This window comes from Camelina sativa, chromosome 16 (assembly GCF_030686135.1).
Source record: "Camelina sativa cultivar CO46 ecotype springtype chromosome 16, ASM3068613v1".
In the NCBI taxonomy this organism is placed as follows: Eukaryota; Viridiplantae; Streptophyta; class Magnoliopsida; order Brassicales; family Brassicaceae; genus Camelina; species Camelina sativa.
The window spans coordinates 29,368,988-29,385,388 of NC_141895.1; the positions used below are offsets into that span (position 1 = coordinate 29,368,988).

The window sequence follows — 16,401 nt, forward strand, 5'->3', positions numbered from 1 at the left end:
GTTGAACTGCACCCTCTTGGATTGTTGTACGTCTAGCTGCAAGTGTCATAAAGCCCATCTTAAGACCGTCGAAGCACAAACAATACCTGTTACCGAAGGATCTTGGTAAACACATAACACATATCCCTTTGAGTCTCCAGTTTGCCTGTCTTTGACCAAGTTGAAACCTCTTAGTGGCCCAAAACACTCCATAAGCTCCCTGATCTGTGTCCCCGTGAAGTCATGGGGAAACCCGCCCACAAATATGCTGTCAGCGCCGTCTGATGCCATTGCGTTTAATAGCCTATGTTCTTACCTAATCCTATCTATCCGCTTCTTGGCTAAATTGGAAAACCTAGTTTAGATTTTTCTTCCTCTCTTTCTATTTATACGCAAACGAGCCGACAAAGAACGAAAACATCAAATCGACGTAGGATTTAAAGTGGTTCAGTAACCGGTTGTAAACCAAACTAAACCGAAAAAGATTTCCAAATTGGTTCAGCTTAGGAAGGCTATTGATATCCAAATTGAACCACAAACTATGTAATAAATAAAAATGTCAGAGTTGTATTTTTTTTTGGTAATATTACTACTAATAAGGAAGGAGAAACATGAGATAGACAGACAACTCAAAAATTGAATTATAAAACCACCCGGAAACTCAAAGTTCTTTGAGTACAGTTTCACATTTAGCTTCCAATATCTTCACAGCTTCAGTGAAGAGAACGTCTGGAGGAAGTGATCCGGTGGACTCGATGTTAACTGAGAGAAAGAAAAAAAAAGATAATAAGAACTCAGTTACCGTTTTTTTCATATCATGAATCGGACAGCTAAAGGAATGGTTTTATTCTTTCTCTCTTACATATAAAATGATTCTTGACACTGCCTAGATCCACAAGTTCTATCAAATCATCGTCTCTTATGCATTCCTTACACATCGTGCACTTACGTGGCTGTGCTACAATTGCCCTTTTCTTACCTGTATTCAACAAGTCAGTATGAAATAAAAAAAAAACTTACAAATTCCAAGTTCTATAATAGGTTTCATCAGATTTTGGTGTTAACAAGTGAGAAGAATTGAAGGGAACTTGGGAAGGTTTATTAAACTTCACCTTTGCCCATGTCTTCAATGTCGAAAACTTTTGGGCAGATTTTTACAAGTCGTTCAGCAAGCTCATCCTCAACTTCCCCAAGTAGATCCACCTAAGATAGTATAAACATAAGCATTTAAACAAAAAAAAAGAATAGGATGAGGCAAAAATAAAGGAAAGAGCTATATTTCCCCACAAAGTATGATAGATTTAGGTATAAACTTGTCACCTTCGGATGCATTCTATACCAAGCTGTCGCTACAGGGGACCACTTTGCATGTGTTTTACCAATGCCCTTAACCGCATGAGCTTCGAGCTCGATTTCCTAGAAATAGAGATAAAAAGAAGACGCATCTGTTTCATCTCTCATTGCAAATATAGCCCGCTTAGTTGGTGTATAGAAAGAGAAGGTATAGAAACACTACCTGACCAGGGGCAAGTTTTGCTATTAAGATTTGAAGGTCGCTCGGAGTGATAGGATTATTAGCAAATTCGGGTAAGGAATCTTGACTGCAACTAAATGAAGTGTAAGTTTTTGGCTTTGACGTTGAACCTCCAGATTCTTTCAATAACTCACTTCCATTTGGTAACCATTTCAAATCGCTGGTTAAGACTACAAGAAGATAGAAAAACATCTTTCATGAGAGATTGAGCTGATAATAAAACAAGGAATGCATCTATCTGATGCTAACTAAAGAACAGATATTACCTTGTTGACGTGTTTTATTTTTGGCACATTTGACATGGAGTTTGAACACAATGGTGTTCTTTTCATTCGGCTGATCATTTTCTATCACACAGAGATATAAAGAATCAAGCTAACAAGAAGAAATATTTGCTTATGGAGATGGATCACACGCCACTGAATATATATTCTTACCGGATAAATATTCAAAGAGCCTTGGATCTGCAGCAATTGGAATAAGACCCATCCTGTGAGCAAGAACTTCATCTATAATAACCGATGTGTTGTTTGCTATTAACACTTTTTCAATAGCCATTGTAGGAAGCTGCAGTAAAGAAAGAAAGAAACACTTCAACCACACAAAAATTACAACAATCAGGGATTGGTCAGAGGTTGTGTGAAGAGTGTAACAGACCTCAGCTATAAGGATCCTTCGGAATGCATTGGCAAAAGCTGCATCGATACCAATCATATCAAACTCCATATCTCTCTCTGTGAGACTAATCACATCAACTTTGAAATTCTCATAGAAGTTTCCTAGTTTGACACTCTCTCCCATAGAAGGAACATAGCTGGCATTCGCAGTCTACAGAAAACACAAAGACACAAGATAAAGGACTTGAATTTTAAAACCATCATCTGGATTTTGACAAAAAAGACTAAACCCATGGGAGTAAGTAATCTTGTAAAACTCTAAGACCAAACTCACAAATTCACGGCTTTTCACATGAAAAAAGAAGAACTTTTTAGTTATTACTATGAATCATGAGCACAGCAACGACAAAACTCTTAAGATATAAACTCACAAAGTCACGGCTTTTCACAGGAAAAAGATGAACCATTGAGAAAAGCAACAAACTTTGCTAACTAGATGAGCTCAGAACCAACGATAAAGAGCATAAGAGACTTGTTAATTTTGATCCAGAGAAGAGTTCGTTCTTACAAGAGGATTGCTTTTAGAGACGACGCGAGTTTGTTGCAGATGGGGAGGAAGTCCGGTAGGGACGTCGGGGAGATCGTTAATGTTGAAATTCTTGGCGAATCGCTTTTCTTCTTTAGTCGCCATCCTTGTTCGTGTCTAGGTCTACAGCAGAAGAACTAGGGTTTATCAGCTTTCAAATTGAAACAGAGAAGCTTAAGGGTTTACAAAGGAGGCTACAGGGAATGAGAAAAGCAGTAGTTTTTGGGTTGAAGGAAGAAGCTTTACCTGTGGCTGAGAGATTGAGCGATTTTGGGAGAGAGAGAGTAGGCGGCGGCGAGGGGATGACAACAAACGGCGAAGGGTTTTGAAAAAAGCCGCCGTTTTTATTACAATCCCCTTCTTGGCTTCTTCGGTTTGGTTCGAATGTTGGGAAACCTCATACCAAACAATTTAATTTTAGAAAAAAATTCATTAAAAGTTTAAAACACACCCAACTTATTTATCTATTTTCACCAAAATACAAGCATTTTTAAAAAAAAATGTATTTATTAAATTTTCAAGGGAGATTCTCAAAAGTTAAAAATAGCATCAAAATAAGTTTTTTTATGTTCTAAATGTAGCAAAACATCTCTAAAATTCTAAAATAGCACTATATTTCAAAATTCATCTTTCAAAATTAAATTCTAAATTCCAAATACTAAACTCTACCCCTCAAAACTATACCCTAAATATGAAATTGTGAACCCAAACCTAAAAAAAAAATTCTAAAATGAATTTTAAATATTTTTATGTGTTAAATAGTGCTAATTTTGGAAATTTATAGAATGTGTGTTATAATTGTCCATAAAACTTGTTTTAGTGCTATTTTAGGGTATTTCTCTCCTAAAGTATTTTATGACATCATGACCTCTAAATTTGTGTTCTTGGATAAGAGACTCTTAAGAGGCATAATTAGATGGTGTATTAAATCTAGCATTTTAAGTAATTTTTGTGTGAAATTTACAAATTAATCTATGTTATTCAATCATTGATATTAAAAAGAGTCTATGAATTCTAGTTTTATAATTCAAAATCTACTTCAAAAAATCTGATGTCATCGAAAACATTTTGATGATTTGATTTATATTGATTTTGAAAGATTTGAGAACATTTCTTTAGCTAAAATACAAAAATTCAAATATCATGACTTTAAGTACGATTTGAAAGTATGATTTAAACGTATTTACAATAAATTATATCAAATTCCCTAAAATCATCAAAATTAAATAAAAACTCATTAAAACCCAAATTATATACTCCCTCTTATAAGATCTTTTAAGTTTTTTTTTTGTTTTTGTTCAATTTTATAAGATTTTCTCAAGTTTTTATGCACTTTTTATATTAATTAAATAATTTTTGAATATTTAAATTCTGTTCTCTTTTTTTTTATTTATTATTGGTTGAATTTTGTTAACTAATAACATATTTATTGTTTTATAATTTTTTTGTGCTTTTAGCCAAGAAAAACCTCAATGAGACAGAGGAAGTAAAATACTACATTCAATACACTCTCTTAGTATAAGCTAGCTTTTAGCAACCAAAAAGAGCTTAGCAATTCGTTGAATTTGATAGCTTTAAAGTGTAAACTTAGTCAAGGTTCTTTACTTACGGTAACTTAATATTATAGCATCAATGGGCTACTCACGACCAAATACTACAACAGTTACAGTAACATGACCGACCGAAGAGCATCCGTCTCATAATCTTTGTTTTGCAATCAATCAGCTTTCTTGTTTGAACAAAAGTACTTAGTATGTTACTGACATTCTGCTAATAGAAGGAATAGCTCTTCATCGGTTATGGCTCCCATCTCCATTGCTCTTTCCAACACGCTTAATCCTCCACCATCCTCTATTGATGGACGAGCACCTCTGTCAAATTAAAAGAAGAGAGACAAGTATTACTAAAGTAAAAATGTTCCTAATGAGGTGAGAAAACAAGTATTTGGGATCACTATTAGTTAATGTGTTACCTTCTCAGTAAAACCTTTGCAAATGTGTTGTTCCCTGATGCGATACAATGGTGTAACGGAGTTCTTCCGTGATAATCTCTCATGTTTATGTCAGCCCCGAACTGCAACAACAGTTCAAGCAAGATCGGGTCACCGCTTTGACATGCCACATGCAACAACGAGCAGCCTTGAAGACAGTTTCTTGCTTCGTTCGAATCCTTGATTCTCTGACACGCATTTGGATCGTGCCTCTTCTTTACTTCATCTGGTGCATCAACATGGTGGTGGTGATATGCATCAAGGTCAGTAATATCATCGAACTTGGTATTGATGATATTCGCATCTGCTGTTACAATGAGTCGGTAGATGTCTCTTATGTTCTTGCTTTGAACCGCTTCCCATATTCTACTTGAGGCAGTTGAGTTTGCTTCCTTTTCTTCTTTGACAACCATCGCTTTCTCCAGGTACTAGTTACGCATAAACATGATCAGGTTTAGTATAATAAGCCTTTTCTATTTACAAGCATATGCTTATTTGGATGATGCACCAAGTAATTGAATCTGAGGTTCATGTATGTGGAAGCTTTGAGCTAAATCTCATACCTTTCTGTGAATGTATTTCTCCTTCATACTAAAAGAATCTTCAACAGATGGTTTCGGAAACGATGCAAGTGTATCTGTTGATCCCTTTTCACTGAAAATATTTCAACAGAAGATAGGAAAGTAAAAAAGTTCAGTAATCCCATTTTTTGACACGCTTGTAAAAGAGGGACAGATGATTTTGATTCAAGAAATGTCTTCTTGACTTCAAATTCACAAACAATCTAGTTTCCTTGAGATTTCTTACCTGTCACCGTCAAGGTGAAGTAGCTCCTCCCATACCGAATTACAGTATGCATTGCCTAACTTCCGAAATAAGTCCAAGATTGCAGGTTCCCATACTTTCACATCCAATGTGAGCGATCTCACCTGCATACATTCTTTGACATTAGCTTAAACATATAAGCACCCGGGGGAAAAAGCTGATGACTCATATACAAATGTTTACTTCAGCAAAATATATCAACACTTCAGATTTATCAAATTGAGCACTAAACTAGCTTATACGATCTCAAAGACAATGGAAAGAGGCGACATAACATCGTACCAAAAAAAGCAAGTTACCTTGGATATATGAACGCCAAGATTCCTGTGAACACCAGAACACTCAATGCACATCAAAACTCCAAGATTCAATGATGCCCAATCGGGGTCAGGCGCATTGCATTCTGCACATTTGTTATTTCCAGGGATTCCTCTGAGTATTGTAAAGACGTCATCCCCCATATTTAGTCTTTGATCATAATGTTGTTTTTGATCCAGGGTGAGTTCATCATTAGCAGGACCAGAACTAGTATAGTTTTTATCCAAGTATCTTCCTGGTGACTGCCGAAGATAATAGAATATATGTATTAGCACGAACTCTTATTTTAAATTTAAAATTAAAAGAGAGTCTGAAACTCATATTGTGTAAACCTGTTGCAGAAAATGAGAATTCAGACGTGTTGCTATAGCTGCTGTGATCTTATCGACCCACTCCATCCTATCAGCTCCATTTTCAGCCTGATACCATAGATAAATAAGTTGTGTTAGCCTCCTGAAGCTGTATATGTTGCGTGCCGTCACGTATGTATATATCTTAATACATTCAGTACCTGTAATGTGTAAGTCTTTTGAGGAGAAATAATTCTAAAACAGAGTCGAAGATCTGTGTCCTCTGCGTCTAATTTTATCAGTGATGTGCGGAGATCGATCATATTGCAATCTAAGCTTCCTTGTGAAGCTGATCGATTGTGTCTAGAACGAAATCTCCCAAAGACACCGCTGTTATGCTCACCCAAACCACTGTAGTAATGCTGAGATCCCTATAAACAGAAAAGGATGATTAGAATGATAAAAACTGAGAAAGTGAAACTTAAAATGGAGAAAACACAGGTGAGAAAGAATTGTTTAACAGACACAAATATAATAAACATGGCCAAATCATGAGAAAGAACTTAAAGATCTCTCTCATGGAAACGAGGCAGTAAAAAACAGTTTGGCACATACCGCTGATTTATTACCGGTATTTCTGTAATAGTATAGAGATCCATGATTGTCAAGTACAAAGAACCTTCTTTTCCAATCAGCTCTCAAACTCGCTGATCGCTTTAAGAGATACCCCTGCTTAATTACCTGCATTAGTATAGAAGAGAAAACACAACACATTAGCTTGTATGAAAATTGAAGCAGTAATGAGCATATATCATCACCAATTTAGTCATCATATATCTCAATGTCTACGACTCTACATAGTTGCATTGCAGTATTAAATCTTATAAGTTCTAACAAAATGCCCAACTCAGAAACTGACACTATTGCTTTAACTTTATAAGTATCCGTATCAGAGCTGGATTCATTGTGTCAGTTAGAAAACAGCAGTAGAGCAAGCAAGATCCTGTCAATCAAGACTTAACAAACTTCTTTACCAGAGAACAATTGGAAAAATTAGTGAAAACTATAGCTTGCACTTGACTACTACATGAGGGAGTTGGAGACCCTTACTTCCTTGTCCGCTGTTGAAATTGAATTTGCTTCTACGTTTTTACGCGGGATAGCTCTATAAACATGGTTTCCATCAACGCCGGAGGGATCTGCTTTAGCAGAGGCCTGTTGGCTGTCCAGTTCAGATTGAGTCCTGAATTCTTGAATGCGTCTCGCAAATCGATCTTGTTCAATCTTAGACTGTTCTTTCGATTGTTGTGCATATGTCAATACCTGTAAGAAAAAATATAGCAAGTAGCTCTTTAATGATCAAATACTTTCTCTTTATTATCACTATTGGAAGCAAGTTGACATAAAGGTTGTACCTGATGGATATAAGGCTCCAATTGACTCAAGAGATCATACCCCTGGAGCACAAAGAGACCACATAAGGAATACATCGTGACACAGATGTTGCCCTTACTTGGTCACACTTGGTGACATCTCTAAATGCAAAAATAAGAAGAAACCTACAAGCTTAAAATATCTCAAATGGGAATCCATAATTGCACTTATAGATTCCAAGAACTCGTACTTCTTTTTCGCTTCAATGGTCATCAATGAGTTTACCTGCACTCCTTAAACAAAAGAGAACACCATTAAGACGCAGAAAGGACAAAATACAATAGTGGTAGTAGTGGCTTCTGTTCTTAGACTTAGCATACTAGATTGAATCGGCTTTTCTCAAATGCCGACTTCGAGTTCTCCAGATCCTGTAGATATGATACTACAAGTTCATTAGAATTCCAAATATATAATATATGGTTATGTACGCATGCATAAATACAGATAAAAACATGTACACACATCACAATGTGAAATGGTTCTTAAATATTATATATATATGAATTACAGTGCCGATACCTCTTCCAACTCAGCAACAATGTCTCCTCTGGTATTCTTCTTTAGCGACACAAACTTTTCACGTGCCTTCAAATGAATAAGAAATTTCATTTCATAACTTTAGATTAAAAATACCATGCACAACATTGTATCTTTCATAGATTAAGCATCAACTACGATGCTTGTCAGTCTCCATGTTTGAAAACTCTTTTTTTACTATGCAGAAGATGAAAAGAAAACTTGCACCATTTTTTCTGCAAACTTATTTCACAGAAACAAATAAACTTCCATCTAGTCTCTTCTTTAATAACCAGGCACCAGCCATTTCGATATTAGTGAACTAACAAAACAAACTAAGTACTAATTATAGTGGCACCGATAACATATTTTATCAAGAGATAAGATAAGGCATACCTCTCCATGCACAATAAGTGAAGCACTAGACTATTATCAATTACCTGATCATAAGAATGGACAGATTTATCGAAACGACGTCGAGACTCCTGAAAGGTAGAAAATAGTAAAGTAAATAATTGGCAAACTTTAGCTTGAGTTTTTGATAACAGATATCATAGATCAATAGAGGGAGGAATATAATTTTCTTCTAAAATGATTCATTCACATCAAAAAAAGGAAAAGAAGAAAACACCAGACATTATTAAAAGTGTACCTAACTAGTGGCAAGGGGTTTAATTTTGATACAACTTGTTAACAGATGGATTCAGAAGATCAACAACCTAATCTTTTATTTATTGATTAATTTCGCGTCTATAATACTTGACAATCACATTTTACACTTCACAGTACATAAAAAGTAGAAAACAATCAAACTTTGAGGCACAAAAAAGGTTACCTTTGCTTCTTGTATATCAACAGTCATAAAGTCTGTCAGCCTCTCAAGTAATACATGCTCCACCTACAAAACACACAACATTCCTACAAATGATGCAGAACAGGGCAACAGCTTTGAAGCAATTAACTAATTTGGAGTTTTAAACACTACATTTTATCAATATGTTCATTTAGATTTTACATCTCTCCTCTTTCTTGATACATGTATTTTAGACTCTAAATTAAGTCATTTGAATGTATGAATACACAAGACTATTGTTCCCTACAAAATTTTTAGCGACCAAACAAATATATACAGCTTCCAATAATGAGAGATCATTCGGTTCTGACTGATATGTATGTGTATTTACAAGATGCGATGAGAGTTACCTGTGAGCGAAGAAACTCCTTATAAGAGGAGATCTCCCGAAGTGTATTTATAAATTTAGATATTACTGGGCCTGTGTTCCATCCAAAAGTATAACAAACGAAACAGAATCAGAAACAAGAACTTCAAGATTTTCTTGGATCTTCCATGTTTGGCCAACCATATCATAAGAAAAAACTGTAAAAAAACTAGAACTCATGGACTTAGAGTTCGTACATGAATATCCAGAAAAATATATTAATCAAAGGGACAAGGGGAACATGGTATTGAAATAATGAGTCAAGGCAAGAAGAGAGATCTTATTTTCAATTCATACCTTTGCTGCAATTAAGCTGTGAGCATTTGAGTTATGAAACTCTATAAAAGCTATGCTTCTTAATCATCATCCAACATTTCTAACATACCTAAGTGGGGTTTGTCCAATATCCTTCCCACTGCTACTGTCTATATCAAGTATAACCCAGACAACAAAGTCTACTTAGCTAAAAACCACGTGTCAACAGCATATTAATGGATGAGAAGCCCGAAAAGAGAAACCTCAAAACCACCACTAGGCACTAGTAGCATAGATAAGTCCTTTATAAATGGTAAGCTAAAGGAATGCATCATAGTTTTTTATATCAACCAAACAGCCCACAATCTCCTCGGCAGAGAATGTATCATAGCTCATAGTACCTACTACCTACACTAGGTAATCAACCTAACACGAGGGACCAAATCAATTGAAAGTGAAACCACAACCTCCAATTGAAACACTGACAGGATCATCATGTCCAGCACCAAACTCTTCCAGAGAATCTGCAAAGGCACTGACTCCAGTAGATGCCTCTCCCAACGCTCCCCTATGACAAAAAAGAAAAAAAATGCAATTTTTTATCAAGTTCCAATACTCTTCCTAGGCAAATAAGATTAGTCAGCCAAAGTGGAATTGTAACAAAACAAAAAGTACACATAACACCTATATCTTCCAGAAAATGGTACGAAAGTGTAAAAAAGATTAACCCTTAAATGGTCAAACAGTTCAAAGAGATAGACTAAATAAAAAGACATAGCTTTTATATAGCAGAGAAAGATGATAAAGACATTACGACAAAAACGGAAGCAACCAAAAAAAAAAAAAAAAGAGAGGTAGGAAGAGTTTACTCTTACATGAACTTCTTAACACCTTTGTACAACTTCTGACAACGATCTTTAAGCTCATCAGTTGTCCCTTCCAAGGAGTAAACCTAATAATCCATATTATATAACCACCAGAGAACAGAACACACACACACAACAAAAAGAGGATCAAATCTCAAAACTTTATTGCAAAATAAAAACTAGAATACATCCCCTAAATGGGACAACAAAAAAGAACCTGTTTTTGAAACATTGGGGAATCCTCAAGATTGATAAAACCCGCCATTGTAAAGACAAAGACACGAAGAAAGCTTCAGATCAAAGTGTAAGAATCGAGTCAACAAGACAATACAAGTGGACCCTTGATTGCTATCTTCTTCGATTCGAATTGGATCGAGACTCTAGAGAGATTCATAGGCGTTTCCCCAGCTGTGTTTATTGATAGTTTTTGATTTTGCTGCTTTGGGAAGAGACAGAAAAATCTGTTTATTTTTAATTTACAAATAGACCCCTCGTTTTTCCCATTCATTATAGAAACTGGAGAAAATAATATCAGATGACAAAATCATCCTCATGTATATTGCAAAACCAATTATGTCTTTGATCACAAGCTATCTTTTTCCAATTATCGGTTAACTGATCACAAGCTTAGTTATCTCTGTCAGATCCAACTGATCACAAGCTCTCTTTTTCCAATTATCATAGAAACCTAATGCATATTGCAATCTATTATTCTTAGTCGTCTAGAAGTTTTATTCATTCTTTTGCCAGGAAAAAAACTAGCTGACATAAATCTATTCACGAAGGAGGAGAGCTTAGGTGATAGACATTATTAGTTGGGATTGCCTATAATTATTCCCAACTTCAGTAGTAAAGTATATATATGGTTGCACCAAAAGAAACATTAACTACAAAACTCTATATATTGTTAATTTTATGTTGGCCTTGACATTAATTCATCAGTAAAGATAAACAAGAAGACGTTTGCGCTGTATTCATTACATGTACGTTCTTAATAATCAGGATTTGCGCCATGATGGTTAGCTTTTCAAGTTCGATCTTTAGACAATCCCCAACTGGATCACAGTCTTTATCTTTCTCCAATCTTGTAGAACCTTTATAGATAATGAATTTAATAAATAAATATATAAAACAAAGAAGGCAACAATGGAAATCGAACTTGTAAAAAGTACTTCTTCTTTGTAATTAACTAGCTTCTGCGGAAGTTTCTCAAGCAATAGTGATCAAACTGGGAATATAGACAGAGGACTCAAACCTACAGTTCACTCCATCTATCTTAATCTTTTTGCACATATCTCCTCCCCTAACAATATAGACCCAAGCTTTTTTAGGTTTCTTGCCATGACAACACAGAACGAAGCTCTTTCCATAGATATTATTATCCACAAAGTAACTTATAGATTTGTGATAATCAAGTACCAAGGGGAAGTCATGTATTGAGACAATCATGAACTTAATCCACACCACATCGCCTCCATCGTGGGCATTACCAATTTTCTTCTCTGTCACCCAAATCTTGATCTTTCTTGTACATATGCGCTGTTGTAACAGTGAAAACCGATCTCCCTTGTAAACCGATAGGACACGGATACGGGAAGAAGCTTTTCTCCCCTCGCACGGTAGTTTACAAAAGATCTTTATCATCACATCCGAAAAATCAAGCATTTCAATGAAATACTCGCCAGTTTCGGGCTCCTTATAACCTGTCCAGTACAAATTTCCATTCAGGTAAACCCTAGACGAGTCGCGTGAGTATAACTCTTCGCGAGAAGTGGGACGATGAGTGACCTTCCACGTATTGGTTGCAAATTCCAAGACTGCAACTCTATAGGTCGAATTAGTACTGCACTGTCCAATAATCTTGTAACTCTTTTCGGGGTTTCTACCATCGTAACCCATATCTCTGCCACATATCTCATCATCCTTGGCAATCCTTTTAGTGTGTCTCAGCAACGGGTTCCAAATAATCATGCGTTCTCTTGTAGTGTCTTCCATGAAGAAGTAACCATCGCATATCCCATTGACATAATAATGGGGAACGCCTAAATCAAAGCATAAATCAGTCACTGTTATAGTTGGATCGTCGTTGAGATCGACGCTTACCGAAGAGATATGAGAATGTGTCTTTATCATGAATTCTGCGCGAGCGCATGCAAAGTTTTTGTTGACGAATATCTTACTGTTGAAAAGAGTGTTCCATTCTGTGCAAACGTATCTGAAGCGAACAAGAGATAGAGGTGGAATTCGAATGAGTATCTCTTATTCCAGATCTAATGGAAGCTTTCTAGGCATCATCATTAGGGTTTTCTGTGTAAAGGAAGCAGGGGAAGAAAAGTATATGTGTATGGGAGTAAAATACTAGGGTTACGATACGACTCTCTCTATATATTTTACTTATTATACAAATCATCTATAAATATGTATATATATATATATATTAATTAGTAATATTAAACCGACGTTTAGAGTTTTTTTTTTTAGTTTTTAATATGTATATATATATATATATATATTAATTAGTAATATTAATCCATTTCTTTGAAATTAGGATTTTCTGATATTAGCAAAATTAGACTTGTTTGCTCTTAGCGAAATTATGGTTATTTGAATCAATAAGCAAGGTCTGTCTTTTTTATTAGGCATGATTGAATCGGTTTTATTCATCCATTATTGACTGTTTTCTATATGTTTCAGTTTTTTGAATTATTTTTTTTTTTGTGTTTGTGTTTCAGTTTTTTAAATTAGTTTGTTTGTGTTTGCGTTTCAGTTTCTTGAATTAGTTTGTTTGTGTTTCAGTTTGTTGAATCAGCTTGTGTTTATATAATCAATGTTTGTGTTCCCTTCTGTTTATGATCAATGATTTGTGTTCTATTAAATTTGAATCAGTTCTTTTAAAACTTGACTTGTTTTGTTTTCTCTTCTGTTTATGATCAATGTTTTGTGTTCTCTGTTTATTTGCTTGAACCCATAAGTTGATTTTATCTCTGTTTTATTGCTAATTTGATTCTTATCTCTGTTTTTGCTGAGGTTAATGGACTGAACACAATATTAGAGCAATGCCGATGGCGTTTTCCACAAGTTTTCAAGGAAACAACTGGAAGAAAATAGGTAAGTCTAATTGTGTTATGATATGTATTCTTTAGATAGTATGTTGAAAGTAATGTGTGAGTTTATTTGATTCACCTTTTCAGTTGAATGATTTAAGGATCAGACTGATGTCAAGTTTCTTTCTCACTGATGGCAAAAGGTCTTGAACCCGGAGCTTGTGAAAGGACCATGGTCAAAAGAGGTCTCTTGCTCACAAGCTGCTTTGATCTATCAATGTTTGTAACTTCCGCAATGGACCACTGGCTCACAAGCTGCTTCTCGACCAAAAACATGGTAACAACCTCCCTCATCTCTATATCTTTGGTTTGTTGGCATTGACAAGAAAATCTAGAAGACAAATTTTTTACTTGATTGTGTTACAAGTTTTGAGTTTCCAAAAATTTAAATTTTTACAACTTCAAAATTCTACCATTGGACTACCAAAACTTTCTAAAATCTGATTTGTATCTAAACCTTTGTTTTGGATTATTTTTATTGTTAATTACATATTTTTATAACCTAATGGTTCTAACTAGACCTGGGAATTTGAACCGAACCGATTTGTCCGAACCGAACCGAACCGAGATTTGGGCAAATCGGTTCAGTTTAAATTAATTGATATAACCGATCGGAATGATTTCAATTTTGACTCGGTTAACCAAAATTTTTGGTTAGGTTCACTAGAACCGAACGGTTAACCAAATAAATGAAAACCCTAATCTAATATATTATCTAGCCGTGATTGTTCTCTTCTCCTTCCTAGTTTTATCGATTATTCTTCTTCCTTTTCATCAAACAATCAGTTCTTTTTCTTATTCTTTTCTTCTCCTTCTATTTCATTCATTACCATTATATCTTCTCATTCCTCTTCGATCTATCATCATCTTCTTCTAATCTTCTTCAATCCATCACCCTTATCTTCTCCTACTTTGATTCATCACCATAATCATCTTTTTCTTTTTTTCGATTCATCCTCTTTCATAATCATCATCATCATCTTCGCCTTCTAGATCAGTACCAGGAACTCCACCTTTCAAACGTCGGTGTGGATCCATCAGAAAAAAAAAAAATTTTTTTTTTAACGAGCCAATTGTAAATCGAGAAAACCGAATAACCGAACCGAAATAACCGAACCGAAATAACCGATTCCGAATCGAACCGAACCGAAATCATAGTCGATTCGATCCGGAACAGTTTTCAATTTCAAAAATAACCGAAAAACCGAGTAACCGAAACCGAACTACCCGATGAAACCGAAGTGGCAGGCCTAGTTCTAACCGATGGAGATGTTTCAAATTCAGCATGAAACAGAGACATGAGTCGAAGGATGCCTTTTAAACCAAACATGTACGCCACGCCATCTAGAACACAAAACCGAGGCCAGAGAACTGATCCTCGTGTCGGATTGACATCGTACAATAGAGGTACGTATATCATTAAAATAAAATAAAAGTGATGTTGACTGGATATATATACAGTTTGAATCTGTATAATAATGAATTTAGACGTAAAATTCATATAAAATAAATAAACACAACAATGGAAATTAAACTAGTAAAACGTCTTCCCTTGTTCACTATGTCTATCAAGAAATGGTGATCAAACTGGGAACATAGAAATGGTGACCACTTTTTTCCCCCTCACACGGTAGTTTACAAAAGATTTTTTTTATCTCTTTAGAAAAATCGAGCATTTGGACGAAATACTCGCCAGTTTCAGGATACTTATGACCTATCCAGTATAAATTTCCATTCAGGGAGACCCTAGACGAAGAGTACTCTGAGCTTAACTTTTCGCTAAAAGGGGTACGATGAGTAACATTCCAGTACTCATTCATCAATGAGTCATTGGTTCCAAATTCCAAGACTGCAACTCTACGGTCCAAATTAGTACTGCACTCTCCAATAATCTTGTAACTCTTTTTGGGCTCTCTACCAATGTAACCCATATCTCTGCCACATATCCCATCATCCTTGGCAATCCTTTTAGCCTGTCCAACCAACGGATTCCAAACCAGGCCTCCTTCTTTATCTGAATACATGAAGACGTGACCATCGCAGATCCCATATACATGATAACGGCCATGGCGTAAATTAATGCATAAATCAGTCACTTTAATAGTTGGATTGTCGTCGTTGAGATCGACGCTAATCAAGTAAATATCGGAATGTGTATGTAACATGATTTCTGGGCGACCGCAAGCAAAGTTTTTGTTGGCGAATCTCTTACTGTTGAAAAGAGCCTTCCATTCTCTGCAAACGGATCTGAAGCGAACAAGAGATATAGGTGGAAGTTGAACGAGTATCTCTTCTTCCAGAACTAATGGAAGCTTTCTCGGCACCACTAGGGTTTTCTTTTTCTTGGTACGAACCATAGGGTTTTTCTTTGTAAAAGGAGATGAAAAATAAATATATATAGAGTAAAAATTATTGCATTCGATTAATAGGATATACTTATAAATCATATATATATATATACATATATAATATCAAACCGACGTATAGGGTCCGTCGACGTCATCAGCGTGTTAAGAAAAACACTTCAACGGTTTAGATTAAAAACAATCGCATCCTACGGTTAAGATTACCCATTCCTTCTCTTAAACCGTAATGCTGTTGTTGGCTATCGATCGGAGGTTGCAATGTCGTAGGCTATTGGTGTTGTCTAACTCTTTTCGTTTGTCTTTGCTCTCGTATGCTCTCTAATTTCTGTCTTAAAGATTATTTCATCTTCATAGTTGCAATTGTTTAATAACGGTTTAATTTTTGACATGTGCACGCACACAGCCCCCAAATAAATGGATCGAACTCATGAGTTTTTTTTATTTTTGGGTGTGAGCAAGCACAAGCTTTAGAGGGCAATTAACTAAATTTTAGTATGAGAC

General features: G+C 35.4%; 2 protein-coding genes and 2 pseudogenes across 5 annotated transcripts; all 4 read right to left on the minus strand.

The window, feature by feature from the left end:
- Positions 1–388: 388 nt before the first annotated feature.
- On the minus strand, positions 389–3,147 carry LOC104752751 (uncharacterized). Of its 2 annotated transcripts, XM_087492997.1 has the most exons (11): positions 2,963–3,147; positions 2,699–2,839; positions 2,171–2,341; positions 1,951–2,080; positions 1,780–1,860; positions 1,496–1,683; positions 1,300–1,395; positions 1,092–1,182; positions 842–958; positions 717–741; positions 389–484 (listed from the first exon to the last, which is right to left on the minus strand). In XM_087492997.1, the coding sequence occupies exons 2-11, from the start codon at positions 2,819–2,821 to the stop codon at positions 478–480; spliced, it is 1,029 nt and encodes a 342-aa protein (XP_087349123.1). In that variant the 5' UTR covers positions 2,822–2,839; positions 2,963–3,147; the 3' UTR covers positions 389–477. The 2 variants fall into 2 exon arrangements, with proteins under 2 accessions (XP_087349123.1, XP_010473265.2); XM_010474963.3 differs by lacking the exon at positions 389–484 and having other exon boundaries at positions 495–741.
- Positions 3,148–4,316: 1,169 nt separating this feature from the next.
- On the minus strand, positions 4,317–10,910 carry LOC104752752 (ADP-ribosylation factor GTPase-activating protein AGD2). Of its 3 annotated transcripts, none has more exons than XM_010474964.3 (19): positions 10,648–10,910; positions 10,440–10,516; positions 10,032–10,132; positions 9,293–9,363; positions 8,925–8,987; positions 8,530–8,574; positions 8,093–8,158; positions 7,894–7,941; positions 7,703–7,798; positions 7,555–7,596; positions 7,250–7,462; positions 6,755–6,880; positions 6,361–6,570; positions 6,182–6,268; positions 5,831–6,091; positions 5,514–5,635; positions 5,270–5,360; positions 4,689–5,134; positions 4,317–4,587 (listed from the first exon to the last, which is right to left on the minus strand). In XM_010474964.3, exons 1-19 carry the CDS (start codon positions 10,693–10,695, stop codon positions 4,473–4,475), a joined length of 2,328 nt encoding a protein of 775 aa, XP_010473266.1. In that variant the 5' UTR covers positions 10,696–10,910; the 3' UTR covers positions 4,317–4,472. The 3 variants fall into 3 exon arrangements, with proteins under 3 accessions (XP_010473266.1, XP_087349122.1, XP_087349120.1); XM_087492996.1 differs by having other exon boundaries at positions 7,555–7,674; positions 7,764–7,798; positions 10,648–10,836; XM_087492994.1 differs by lacking the exons at positions 8,530–8,574; positions 8,925–8,987; positions 9,293–9,363; ... (1 more) ...; positions 10,440–10,516; positions 10,648–10,910 and having other exon boundaries at positions 7,703–7,806; positions 8,093–8,160.
- A 708-nt stretch (positions 10,911–11,618) lies between these two features.
- Positions 11,619–12,213, minus strand: LOC147926080 (putative F-box protein At1g58090 pseudogene; annotated as a pseudogene).
- Positions 12,214–15,102: 2,889 nt separating this feature from the next.
- Positions 15,103–15,891, minus strand: LOC147926081 (putative F-box protein At1g58090 pseudogene; annotated as a pseudogene).
- Between the last annotated feature and the right edge of the window lie 510 nt (positions 15,892–16,401).